The sequence below is a fragment of the Opisthocomus hoazin genome, chromosome 27 (assembly GCF_030867145.1).
Source record: "Opisthocomus hoazin isolate bOpiHoa1 chromosome 27, bOpiHoa1.hap1, whole genome shotgun sequence".
In the NCBI taxonomy this organism is placed as follows: domain Eukaryota; kingdom Metazoa; phylum Chordata; class Aves; order Opisthocomiformes; family Opisthocomidae; genus Opisthocomus; species Opisthocomus hoazin.
In genome coordinates, this window is record NC_134440.1 from 4,719,326 (window position 1) to 4,733,640 (window position 14,315).

A 14,315-nucleotide genomic window follows, 5' to 3' on the forward strand; every position below is an offset into this window, starting at 1 on the left:
CAGCATCTGAATACGGGGTGAGGAAACAAACTTTGTTTTTACAATATAAATAGTATTTTTTAAAGGTACTACATATGAATACAGTGTCAGGATTTCAACATGCAGAGGAGATTCCCATTGCTCACAGCCACTCACCCATCCCGCCCATCCCCTCCCACCTCCAAAAAAACATCCTCTGCTGCTTAAATTCTCTTTCAATTGTTTTAAATATTTCTCTTGTGGTCTGGCAACATTCTTATTCTTTTATACAAGCAAGTTTTCTTCTAAATCATGTCTTAGCCGACAGGAGACAGCTATGTAGGAGTCACAACCGAGGCTTTTAAGAACCTTGCCAATTTTTAAAACTTTTATTGGTCTGTTTGTTTTTATTCTTGGAGACATCTATTGAAAACGCCAAAAACTCAGAAATAAAAAAACCCTGTTTCAAACGTCTTACAAACACGCAGGTGTGCACACGTGCGCTGAGACGCACGCACAGAGAAAATCACCCGTCGCAGAGGCAGTCAGAAATAAAGGGAACTCCGGTTCTCTCACAGGAGAACCACCACCAAAATAAATAAATTAAATATTGCTTTAGTCTATCTCCACTCTTCCACTAGGACAGTTTAATACCCATCGAGTCTCTTAAGATGCTAATCTACCATCTGCTGGCCCACAAATCCTTCCCACTTATTCCCTTAAAGATCCAGCTATTGCGTTGCTTAAAAACCTCTCCACAGAACAACGACCACCTTGCAAAGGTGCTTAAAAATCCCGGAATATTGTCTCTCTCTGTCCAGCAATGTCAGGGAATTAAGTGGAAAAGATGGCTGTACAGCGTTCTGGGTAGCTCTGCTGTCTCGCCGCGGCTTCTGCCAGGCCAAGGCGTTGCGGTAAGCGGTACGATGTGCCCCTGCCCCACTTCAGCCCGGCGTGGTGGAAGCCACAGCCCCTTCCCAGCTCCAGACTGGGACCGCCTTTCGCTTTCCCTCCAAACTGACAGAGGTGCTCCAAAGAGAGTGGAAGACTTTCCAGTGACTTCAGCAGGGTTTGGGTTCGGGCTCTTTTACAAAACACTGCTCCGTAACAGCTCTTCGACCGGAGGCGATTTGCAGGTGTTCAGGTGGGAGCTGCCCACTCAATACTTTCGGATTTGTTTTTGCCTTTCATGCTCGTTCGACTCTCAGTGACCTGAGTCCAATCAAATGAAGGGCTTGCATTCCTCTTCCCCAGGAGTATCTCAAAGGCTCAGTCCTTACTTACAGAAAGGATGTCACAACAATCAAAGATGTTTGGGGAATTTTTTCTTTAATAGAATAAAAGAAAAACATACAAACACCTCCCAGGCTTCTGTCATGGAATGATTCTCACAACTGTAAGGAGCACAACTCAAAAAAATAAACCCAACACAAAAAAAATAGAGAGAGAGAGAGACAAAGAAAAGAAACCGGTTCCTATGGGAGACATGCCTAGCAGAGAGCTCGAGCAATCCCTCCATGCTCCAGGCTGCAGTGGGGAAGGGGGATGGCTCATAAAGGAACTAACACAAGAAGCAGCAACAACAGAACACTTGCCAAAACGGAGTGGAGTATTGTAACTGAAAGCCATGCTGATTTTTAACTAGAACGCAACTGTGATGGCAAAGATGGGGAAGGAAGATGACAAGAATGACCAAAACCTGGCCATTTCTTCCCTAAGTCCCTTCCTGGTGACACGGCAGAAATGCACACATCTATCACATGTCTTTAAGAGAACTACCGGTAAGAAACATCCCAGCTATGAAACACTTCTTTCCCCATCTTCCAAAGAAGACAGTGTTTCTTTACAAAAAAAAAAAAACCCAGAACTTTCCAGGACGTCTGCTCTTGCTCGCTCTCTCCCCGCTGTAATATTAGTCACATTTCATTTGGGGGTGAGAGGGGAGGATTCTGTTTATTTTCTGTCTTAAAGCCAGAATCTAGAAAAATGTTTTGTCGAAACTTCTGTTTTCCTATTTTTGTTTGCCTTTTTTTTTTTAATAATGCTCATTTATAGAAAACTTCACAAAGGTGACGTCTATGTACAGAAAACAATTCCAAAGGCTGCTTCAGTAGTCAATGTAATAGCACCTTTAAAGACAAAAGAGTTTGACGTATTTTAAAAAGTCATTTTGTTAAATGTTAACCCTTTCCAAGCCTCATAAAAAGGAGCAGGTCACAAAGCTCCATTAGTACCAACTCCTCCAAAGTCTCTGTGTGAAATGGTGTCTGAAGGTGTTTCAAGCTCCCTACTCTATTGGTCAGCAACGTCTGGCAAAGTAGAGGTAGCGTGCAGCCAGACAGGATCTTCTCGCAGTTCAAACCAAGAGCAGATGAAAGAATTCACAGCAGGCTATTGCACAAGGGTGGTCTTCTATTCCACAGTTTCGTGTTTATTTTTCCAGAAAAGGCCTGAAAAGGGTTAATTTAATATTTTTATTTAATCCTAGTTAAAACATGTTGCTCTGAGTTCCAGGCTGGTACTGTGTCTGCAACAGGCTCTCCATAAAGGCCAGGTAATCCGGGTTTTGTCCGTATTCGTCAGGATTTCTGGAATTCCCCAGCCGGGGGCGCTTGGCCGGTCTCACTTCATCTCCCGAAAATACATCTTCCTGAGGGGCCCCAGTGCTGAGGGACTGCAGGAGACACGAAAGGACAACCGTTAGAGGCACAGCAGGGCAACGGGGCCGGAGACGGCTGCAGAGCAGGGAGCACGCCCGCCGAACCAGACAGCGGGGACAGCAAGCGAACAAACTGGTTCCAAGTATTTCTGTAGAAGATGCAAACTCCGAAACATGCAAAGCACACGGCTGAAATGAAAAATTCCAGGCTGCTGAACCCCAACTGGAAGGAGAAACCCTCAAGCCGCCTTCTGTTTCAGAGTATCTTACACCTCGGCAGCTGCCTTCCCAATTCTCTGCTTACTCCTATCCTCCTCTGCCTCTTCAGGTTATTCATTCCTAGGAGAAGGCACAGAGGAAACTGGGGCTTCCCTAATGTCTTTAAAAAAAAAAGAGATCCAAAGAAAGCATTTGGGGATCACGGCACAAACAATTGCTTCTGTTTGTCCTGCTCTTACACTCTCCAGTGAGATGCATTTCTTGGCAGAAATTACTACCTCCTCTCGCTCTGCTCCTTTGTTCCGCTGTTGTACATTAAAGCACCGCGAGCATCACTCCCACCCAGCACAGCCTAACGCTTCTGGCAGCAGGAAGTACAGGAGCAGAGCCTTAGCTTTCAACCAGACTTGAAACCTTCTATTCACTTTCCAGCTTGCACTCCTTTCTCTGGGAGCGTTACAAAGCCTGATGTCTCCTCTGCAGAGAATATTTTTCTTTCCAACTCCTGTATTTCAGCGCTCCAATATGTTGCCTCTATTATTAGACAAGCTTAAAGTGGACTACTGTGCACATCCTAGAAATTCATTCTAGGGTGCTGCTTTGCCACCGAAAGTCTTTCAAGGATAAGAAGGTAAATTATTATTAACCTCTAGAATTTATGCCAGGAGGTCTTACTGAGATAAACAGCCTCCAACAAGATGGAGATGCCATCCAGAGCTACATTACAGAAAGCCCGTTACAAGTGGCTTTTCAGTAAAACCCTTGAAGATTTCAAGCACAAGCAAACAAAAGTTTCCTCCAAATTTCCATCAGTTCTTCCGCAGAAGAACCAGACTATTTGTGACGATGTCCACCTCACGCTTCTGCTGGTGGCCACGGATTCACCGGGTCAGTGAATCGCTGGCTTAACATGGCACAGCAATTCCTACATTCTTAAGGGAAGGTTTTTGTCTTGTGAAAGAGCCCACAACCTTATCACAGGTTAACTCTGTGGATCCGTCCCTGTCCTGCAGTGGCTGACATAACAGACAGTTAGAAGGAAGAAGAAAACTGTATATTCGCCATTTGTGTAGAAACCACTCTCATCATTTGTTTAAATGAGATGGCTTTAAAAATTAAAGCACCAAGTTTGAAAACATCCAGCAAGTCTGGAACCAAAAAAGCTATGCAATAAATCCCTCATATTTTCTACGCTCAATAATTCCATTGTATGCAGTGAAAAGACAGCCTGATCTTTTAGATTAAGAGCTTTATAGGTAAGAGTTATGTTCTAAATCTCCTGTTTGCTGAGAAATAGGAGAAATTTGGCCCCATGTTGCTAATCGGTTCTCCAGAAACCGCTTAGCTATAGACCAATTCACCTCACTTTTTTTGAAAAGCAGTATGCAGGCAGAATGACAGTCCATATAACTAAATTCATATGGTGTAAAATGATATGAATACAATTTTTTAACCAGAGAAAACAAAAATCAGATCTGAACATGTAAAAGGGAAAATCATTTAAATGCTTCTCGAGCATTTACATTAAGGATTTCTTCTACTCTACATATTTTGTGAATGCCAAGTGGTTTTACAGCCACAGAAACTGGAAACTGTGCTCACCTAATGTCTAAACAACCTGCTAAGAGAATGTGAGCACTGCAAGCCACAGCCATTCTACTGTTTGTTACTTGGATACCCACCAGGCGAGACTTCACTCTCTTGGGAAGCTCTTCCTCCAAGGTGTAAATATCACCACGTTTTACCATTAGTTGGGAACCATCTTCAAACTCGACCTGTAGAGTAGGCAGAAGAGGAGGTAAGAACTTGGCTTCTACCTGGGAACACCAGGGAAGCGGCAGAGGCCAGTTCCCATGGACGATCCCCTGCTCTTGGCACTGCAGGTCTCTCCAGCTGCTGTGGAATGAGCATCCTTAAGCTGCGTTAAGGACCCTGAACCCAGAAAGTGCTGGTTTCAGCGCTGCTCAGGCACCCCGTCTTATCCTGCCCTTCAATGCTCCTGTGGATCCTAAAATATCTAGACTACAGCTGGACCAGCACCTCTGCTCCCTCCTCCCAGTCTAAACACTAGAGATTTCCACTGATTTTTGATTCAAATCATGAAAAAAAGAAGCTTTTCATTTACAATAAGAGGCACCTCTGTATTCAGGCAGTGTGGTAATAAGAATTTCTTTCATCTTAAACGAAGCATTTTCACACATCACAAGGAAACAACTCCAGCTACTGAAACGCATTTGTATTTTAACAAGAAGAAACAGTCAGCCAGCTACAAAAAACGGTGGTAACTCCTCCCGTCAAACCTTTCTTGCGAAGCACCGATTGTATCATGAATTATGCATCAGATGTTACAGGAATGTTTATCCAGGGAAACGTGCACATAAAAATGTTAAACCTATTAAAAGTTTTTAAGAGATTCTCATTTCCTTTGCCCAAGAGTTATTATGCTTTTCTGGATGACGCAGAGGGACACACACCACAGCTTCATACGGGACGTTGGGTCCCGACCGGACAAAAGCAGAAGGAAGCAAGCATCTGCGCTCCGCGGGGCTGCTCCGGCGCTGCCCGGGCCCGGCAGCTCGGCAGCGACGCCAGCTCAGCGACGCCGGCTGAGGTCCCTTCACCCAGCAGCACACGTCCGCTGCAGCACCCACCCGGGTGGGAGAACAGGCTGCAAGAGGTCAGCTCTGCTGAGCCCTGCTGAGGCGGTTTAAGATGCTGCCGGTCCCGTTTGCTCTCTGGTTTTACAGAGCACCGCTACCGTAACGGGGTCAGCAGGGAACACGAGTTACGGAGTGAACAGCCGAGGCACAAGCAGATTGTCTGCCATTTCCACCGCACCAGCTCGGCTTTGCCATTTCCACCGCACCAGCTCAGCTTTGCCATTTCCACCGCACCAGCTCAGCTTTGCCATTTCCACCGCACCAGCTCAGCTTTGCCATTTCCACCGCACCAGCTCAGCTTTGCCATTTCCACCGCACCAGCTCAGCTTTGCCATTTCCACCGCACCAGCTCAGCTTTGCCATTTCCACCGCACCAGCTCAGCTTCCAGTCGAAAGGCAGCTGAGGGCAGCACCATCTGAAATTATCACGGAGCGGGTGGACCTTGTTTATTTAAGTTCCAAATTACCGATATGGGTTAGACCCCTGCTAGGAACAGACATTAGGGCTAGTTGTAAGTCAGTGTTTTGGGCTCAATTCTTTAAAAAAGTATGTACATCAAATCTTCGCACACAAAACACAGACTGGGAGATGTGAACTGGGAAGCTACTGCAAAAGAAGACCAGTTTAAAATGCAACAGCTAATCCATGCTCTCTTCCTGTGAACACACTTCTTTCATAACAAAACTGCTCCTGTGTTTTTCAATACAATCCTGTTCCAAAACAGATAAAAGAGATGCACCATAAGTACTGAAAAAGTGTCTACAGAGGGAACCAGTATGGCACGCTGTTCAGGCTATTTTCCCCATGGAGAAGAGCTGTACTTATAGGTAACTGCACGATCTGAAAAACACAGACTCCTCATGCATATTTTTCTGTCAGCTGGCACTATCAGTGGAATAGCTTATTTCAAATTATTGTACCTTAGAGAAATCAATGACAATTTCCTATACTGTGATTAAACTGGAAAGCATGCATAACAATAGATCTTTATGGAACTATACATTGTACTTCTTCATAAGCAGGGTCACCTCAGATCACATCTTCTCTGCAGCAGTTAACATCCATTCTACACACCAAAAGGCTGTTAACTGACAGGGTGGATTATTGTGCTCTCTGCAGACGGATATGAAACGCTCTGCGTAGAGAGGATAGAAACCAGAACCCTATTTCAAATGAATACAAGATATGGGACTTCCTTTGCCTTTTGTCCAGAGACATTAATCTCTTAAAAATAATAATTATTTGCAAATTTCAGCACGTATTTTTCAGAAGTATACGCACAAAGTATACTTTCCAAATCACTGTAACTTTCAACTTCTTGGTACCATTTAAAAAGGATTTAATCAAATGAACATACTGCATTTCATAAAACCTTCTGTGCTGAAATACTAACAGTGTGCACCAGGTTAAATCTTCCATTACTGACTATTACAACCTTCCACAAACAAAAATCCCATATGTGGAACAGACTCAAACACAAAAAAAGCCTGGCTGCTGTTTTTCTCACCTTAACGACAGAGATGGTGAGAGCGTACGAGACCGGAGATTGAAGGTTTCTAATTCCTCACACAACAGCAAGAGGACATTATTCCCACAGGCTCCTGCTGCTCCACAGTGTACCTTCCCATGGCCAGAGAATTACTCCCCCCATGAAGCACTCCCCTGACTATGGCTTCCCTCACTTCCTCTCAAAGCGTGGAGGAAAGTTGTAATTATGCAGATATTGACTCCTGGGGAACTACAGACGACGAGCTCAGCTCCAGCCGTGGCAGAGCCATCAGAGAGTAGTCTGAGTAGGTCACTTTTGACCTGAGTCAGATCTGAGCTATAAAGAAAAGGACAAGTCTGTTTTATATTTTAAAAGCAGATACAGTCTAGACGTATGTCTATCCATATATCTGCATTCTGCCACGGAAAACATTTGCTCTGATCCTATTTTAACACTGTATTTCTCTTTATACTACCGCAGTATTAAATTCAGAAGGCAAATTCTCCCTCCATGACCAGAGCAAGCATTCAACACTTGTGAGCGATACGATTTGAGCTACAGACACGCTTACACCAAGTACGTGGGTACTCTTCCATGCTCACCTGGTAAATCTGACTGATCTGGGCGGCAATAAACTTGGCCTTGTAGACGACTCCATCTGTCCACTGCAGCTGAACCAGCTCACCCTCTGGAGGGGGTCCCAGCTGGACGCAGTCTCTGCTCTGCAGACACAGAATGAAAGAGGTCAGACAGGCAACACCAACAAAGCTCAAGAACCAGGTCAAGAGCCGTGTTAAAATCACTGCTCAAGGAAGTTGTGTGACGCAACACTGTAATGAAGTGCAAGAAAGTTTCTGCACTAGTGATTAATTGCAGTCACCTCAAACAAAACCATTGACCAGTGAGAGACCAGAAATAAACACTTGCAGCTCCTCCTGGTGACAGTACTCGGTTCTAGGGAATTTCTCGTTACGAATCCCAAAACATCAGATCTCCTGGAGCAGCAGAAACAAGCCGGGTGACCTGCCCCATTTCACATGGGGAATCAATGGCACCATCACAAAGAGAACGCACGAGCTGACAAGTCAGCCTCTTCCAGACATTCCGTCTATTAAGTGAATTCCCCATTTTGAACCAGAAGTGCTTACACTCTGCTTCCCCCATGAATCACACTTGCCAGTTGAAAAATAAGAGATTATTCAACCGCAAAGCAAACAGGATGCAACTTCAAACAAACAGTGCTTTCTGTTAAGTCATCTGCGTACAGCAAAATCACATCTTTGCAAAGGAACAAGAAAAATGAAATGAGATCATGTCATAAGCAAGAAGAACAGTAATGAAGAGCAGTAGGACTTTCTCTACGCAAGCAGCAACTTTACTTTTTTTTTTTTTTTTAAATAAAGTTCTACTTCCTTGTTCTACCCCAAAGCTCATAGAAGAGGAATGCACACATTACACTTTCTACTCATCTATAACAGTAAAAGTCTCTACAGAGAGCTGCTTACAATAATGCTTTCTGGGTAAACGTTGTCACTGTATGAACCATCGTCAAAGTTTACTTCGTAGAAAGTCTGTGTTGTCATGCCAATCACTTTACATTTGTAGTAGAGTCCATTCCGGTTCTTTGTGATCACAGTCTGTCCAAGGGTCACCTCCTTGCGAAACTGAATCTGTGTTACGGAGAAAAGGGAGTAATTTGCAATCGCAAAAGCTGCATCAAAAATACAGGTGCAGAGAAACTCTTCTACCAAAAAAAAAACCACCAAACCACAAAATCAAACACCCCCCCACCCCACAAGACTAAACCCTACCCAAAACACGTACATTCTGGTTGGCTGCCTTGTGTTTGAAGCAGGTAATGGACACAACATAGGGCCAGTCATCGGGCTCCATGGGCACGCCGGCTGCGTGCGCACAGGTCACGTGGAAGGACGTGGAGCAGTGCTCGTATGAGCACTGGATGCAGGCACCAGACACTTTCTTCATCCGCTTCCGACAGTACACACATTTCTGGAAAGAAACACAGCTCAGCGTTACTCAGACAGACAACGGCAGCTTTAACACACTGCAGGGCACCCTGGTACCTGTGGAAAAGTCTGTGTCATCAGTGCCCGGGGCCCGGAAGCCACAGCCAGGAATCGTGATGTTTCCCATTGAGAGGCCAAGTCCAACGCTTTCAGAACTGCCTACACACGCTTGCCTAGAATCACTTCAAGCCAAGAACCTACAGCAGACACTTCCTTATCACTCCCTCGAACGCGATGACACCTACCAGTAACTCAGCCCTCCAGAACCACGCTGGGCAGTGAAGCAGACTTCAGTCCAGTTTGAGACCATGTTCACTGGAGGGCTGAGAGACAGGGAGGGGACAGCAGGCAAACACCCACCAGGGTCACTGGGGAAGTGCCACAGCCCACCACTCACCCTCCTTTGGTATACGAAATGGACCTGTGTTAACGCAACCAGCAGCTGCACCGTCACAGATATGCTGCTAGAAAATAATGTTTTCGGTTTTTGAAAGAACAGAACACAATAACTGTGAAATAATTTGTTCTATTTAATGGAACATTATACCTGTTAGAGCTAACATTATACCTATTAGATCTAACAGAATACAATTTTATATAATGGAACAAAAATATTGTATATTTATTTTACACGCATAAACATATCAACTGTAAATGTTTTACTGGTATCCATGTCAGATGAGCTACTGGAGATAATTCAGTCGCTGTTTTGCAAACAGAAGATATTAAAACATTGTACCAAACACCAGAATTACAGGGAAAAAAGGTATGAAATCTTTCAGTGTTTCTTAAACTCATTTCCTCCAAAGCAGACCCAGTTATTAGGCTAATCTGATCAGACAGCGCTTGGGGGGGGGCAGGTAATCAACTTACGATGCGTGACTACTTTAAAAAGAAATCTAAATTTTTTCAAAGCTAAAAATCATAAGCCTTCTGGCACCATAGATTTGGCAGCAAGCATTAGGTGTCAGTGGGAAAGGAGATACATTTCCCCATTCCCTAACAGCACCAAATTCCAGCCCCTCAGAAACACAGAAGTCCAGATTTTGGGAATCCCACTCTAAAGCAATTTAAGCTGGACACTGTAACGTTTCCAGGGACCTACTTGGAAACACCACGCTTAGCTTTGAACATTTTTAGTCTAGGGAATCCGTCACTGATCGATGGCAGCTTCTTTACCTTATCTGAGGCTTGGACAAGGCAAATCAGGGAAAAATTAATATCACAGACGTGAGACGAACACGCATTTTACCTGTTAGAATGAACGCCTCATATAAATAAGGTCCTGAGAGATATTATATGCCCATGAATCTGACTATACAGCGACACGATTTATTTATTACAAAGAAGTTATTTCCACATACAGGGAGAACCAGAAGAAAGCAGTAATTTTTAGTGCCCGTCTCCAAAGCACAACCGCAGCGGCTTGCTCCAGCCCCTGCCCGCAGGGCTGAGCTCAGCCAAACACCGACGGGCTACAAACCCCCTCCGGCACTCCCAACGGCAGAGCCGCCTTCGCTCGGCAGCATCTGATACGAAACAGAGCCTCTCTTCCCCTGTTTCACTCTTCCTGGCCTCTCGTTTACCTCCCTCCCATTAACTCAGCGCTCAAAGCACGCAACATTACAGAACACGTGACCTAAATTTTCAGGTCCGTATGAATTACTACATCCCATGGGATTAGAAATGTAACGTACGCTGCCCGAGATCACACAACAGGCCAATACAACCCCCAGAAGCACAAATCCATTCTGCTTCTAGATTTGAGGTATCTTAAAAGCATCTCCTCAAAAATATGAAGAGTGGTATCACATCATAAACTATACAGCAAATGCAAAATAAGGTTTGCCAATTTTCCACGTTCTATTTTATTTGTGTTATCTCAGCTAAGAGCCAGGGCCCCACTGCGCTAGCTGCAACACATGGCCAAGACAAATAAAAGACTGTTCCTTCTCCAAAGAGTATTTCTCTTTTCCCTGAAAGCCAAACAGGCAGAAGAAAGGGATCCGCATCCCTCCGGGGCTCTGTGCAACGCCAGCCCTCCCCGACCGGGGTCTGCCCCACACGCGCATGAACTCCAACTCGCTTCCTGGGAACTAACTGAAGTCAGTATGTTTACACCAAAGATTAATTTGGCCTTTTTACTTCAACTAACAAAAGCCAGGAAATTCAAAGCCAGAGCCTTAGTGTTGCCAGAATGTGTTTTTTAGTATTTAATAAGCCATGCCTTTATCGCTCTGTGAGCCGTGTTCAGGAGCCAGATAAGCACCACAGCAAAGTGCACAGCAGGCACGCGGCACTGAAAGCAAGTCAATAGCAATGAGATCTCATTATTAAACCGCCAATACCCAATTCTCCCGCCAGCAGGGACAAGCGCTGATATACAGCGTGCTCAGTCCTGCCTCTCCAGGGAGCATTAACCCTCCAGTATCGGGAATCCGCCTTTTCTGGTGTAAACGGGATTCTTCCAAGCCAGGATGAGCACGCACCTAGTGACACCACTGTGGCAAGACAAACTCCTTGGGACAGGCAGAAGGGCTACACCAGCAGAATATTCAGAGCAAATATGATCAAAGGATAAAGAAAAACGTGATCTACAGAGAAATGGAAATGTAGAAGAAGGTGGAAGGGGTGAAAATGCAGAAGATCTGGACGTATGGGAGATGGGACGGACAGAAGCACCGGTGCCAAGCGCTGTGGTAAAGCAGAACGTGTAGGTTTAAAGCCATTTTCTGTGCGAGGGGAGGCAGCAGGAGGAGAGAAGGTCTAAAGCACAGGAGAAAAGCCTTCAGAATAAATGCACACTGGAGAGTCGGGTCATAGCTGAGAGTAAGAAATGGGCTGTCTCCTGCATGATGAACACTGCAATTCATTTACTCCACTGAGGAATGACAGCTAATTATTCCAAATTTCCACGTCATAAATAATTTACGCGCACAGGCCTGTAATACACCATTAATCAGGAAGCATGCAAACTGCATTCTTTAAAATGCTGCAATACCCACAAATGGCCTGAGAAGTCTGTGTGGCCTGGTGCATGCTCAAAGAACAGGAGATACGAGATACGCTTTAAACAGATCACTGCAACTGCTTGTTACCTCCACCCTCCCACGGTAACTTGACACCAACATATGGAAAAAAAAAATAATAAAAAAAATAATCCCAGATAACCCCTACCCCCCTCCTTCCTTCATTGCCTTCATCCTTTCACTTCAACTGTCCTCAGCCTTCACATTCTTCCTTCTCTCCTTTTCCACCTTTTTCAGCAAAGGCCATCTCTCCAATTTTTCCTCCTACTGCATCACCTCAGTCATTGCCAAGGTCACCAGATCCTACTTCCCTACCTTCTAATCACCTTATCTTCCTAAATGTAGCTGCACTCCTCCAAAAAACAGACAACACCCCAACCCCTCCACAGACTCCTCATGTGCGCCATGAATGACCTGCAAATTCCTATAAAGAACCCTAAAACTCTCCACGCCACCTCATGAGTACGTGTCTCCACACAATCCTACCCAATTTAAATTTCCTTCGTACTTCTTCACGCACTACACCAACGCTGCTGCTACATGCACCACTGCCTTTATATTCTGCCATCAAAATTAATTTTTTGTAATCTTTACCTAGTTCATCACTCTTGAAACCCACCTCAATCTTAGCTTACGATAATTTATTTACTTTCTTTCCTGTAGCAAACGACACTCATAATGCCTCAATGGATGTGGTGACAGCACCAGCAACCTGTTTTCTGCAGACACCGATGGTGCACGCATACATCCTGTGTTCACAAACACGAGAGCCTCTAGAACAGTCACTGTGATCACGGTGAAGCAGCGTGCAGCACCATCCATGCTAACACTTTCCAAGTGCGGTGCTTAGAAGTCAGGCTTTGACAGGAACTGAGCTACAAGCCAGGCTCTTGCCAACTTCAACGTAAGGAATAGGTGCATCATTAGACTGTGTAAGTCAAGGTACGTCATATAAAAATTCTCTACCTTTCTTGAGACAAAGAAAACACGAGGTGTGAATGGAATACAACCCTGAAGAAATCAATAAAACTGTGAAGCTGTAATTTGGGAAGGAAACAAAGACGTGCAGTAGGTCTGTGCAGGGGCTCAGGATGGAGCAGCCAACGCTCCGGAGCGGAATGAAGCAACAGAGTTTTAGGTACGTTCATACTGCCCTGGCTGTACAGGATTGTCAGGCAGCCACAGAAGAGTTAAAGAATTAAGTCATGTTTCCTTGTGAGGCTCCATTAAGCAATACAAGCGAGTCTTGTGTAAAAGCATTTTTAGTTCATCGTTACAAGTGCTGGTAATGAAGAGGATGCATGCTGGAAATGTCAGATGATCCATAAAGAACCACTGCTGCAAGATTTATCACTCTCACATCACACTGCTCCATCACTCCACCTGAATAATGAATGCTTTTTACATTCACATTTGTGTACAAAACCCATTTGCACAACCGAGAAATAACTCTGGGAGCAGACACGGATTCTTCCTCATCTCTCACCCAGGCCCTGGCTGGGCTGCCTGCGCGGAAGAGCTGCGCAGTTAACAACTACCTCGGCGCTACCCAGTGCATCACTGCCACTTCACCTCCCCCCGTGCCACACTCCCAGCCGCCGCCCCGCTGACTTCTGTACGAAAAAAGCACCAAAAGCACAATTTATTTTGCAATAACACACTACAGTGATGGGGCATTAACTAACATTAAGATTAATTGCTCTGCGCTAATGAATCATCCATTACTAATCCCTCAGATGAGGCTACGCAACTATGTAACAAGTTGTAGCTGGACTCTTATTAAAATCTTTGCAGAGTCTCGCTTTGCAGTCATGGTCACAAGGAAATATTTAATTTCTACCAGGGATTTCTTGATAGAAGAAGAGAAATATTGTAAAGAAAGATAAATCAAACTGCAGATGAACAAGTCAGCAGTATGTCAGCTTCTCTCTAGTGAGCACCTCCCTCCACACTCCTGCCGTGCAGTCCTTGCGCTAAATGCAGCTCCCAGGTAGCTTCGCCCTGACTGCCGGCTGGGTAAGCGGCCCAGGCTCTGCCCAGGCTACGAGCACACTCCTAGAGAGCAAAGGCAGCGCTGGGAATCACAACTTGTTTGGGTGTCAAAGCACTGAGACAGCACCTCCAAAGACATCCAAATGATACAGCTCTTTGGTGGAAATAAGAGTGAGAACATCACCTCCAATCTCAGCTACTTTATGATCCCACACAATGTTTTTCTGTCGACTTCAAGCCTTTTTCTTTTCCTTTTTTTTTGGCTCTTGTTCACAAACATT

General features: G+C 44.9%; 1 protein-coding gene across 3 annotated transcripts in view; it reads right to left on the bottom strand.

Annotated features, from left to right (window-relative positions):
* Nucleotides 1-1,270: 1,270 nt before the first annotated feature.
* The window catches only part of KDM4B (lysine demethylase 4B), a 98,031-nt gene continuing 84,986 nt past the window's right edge, over nucleotides 1,271-14,315 (bottom strand). For all 3 annotated transcript variants that reach the window (XM_075444181.1, XM_075444180.1, XM_075444179.1), the window contains 5 exons: nucleotides 8,811-8,996; nucleotides 8,492-8,656; nucleotides 7,589-7,708; nucleotides 4,519-4,611; nucleotides 1,271-2,632 (listed from right to left, as the gene is read on the bottom strand). In XM_075444181.1, the coding sequence (XP_075300296.1) occupies nucleotides 2,447-2,632; nucleotides 4,519-4,611; nucleotides 7,589-7,708; nucleotides 8,492-8,656; nucleotides 8,811-8,996 (750 nt within the window). In that variant the 3' untranslated portion in view covers nucleotides 1,271-2,446. The remainder of the gene's footprint in view (nucleotides 2,633-4,518; nucleotides 4,612-7,588; nucleotides 7,709-8,491; nucleotides 8,657-8,810; nucleotides 8,997-14,315) is intronic.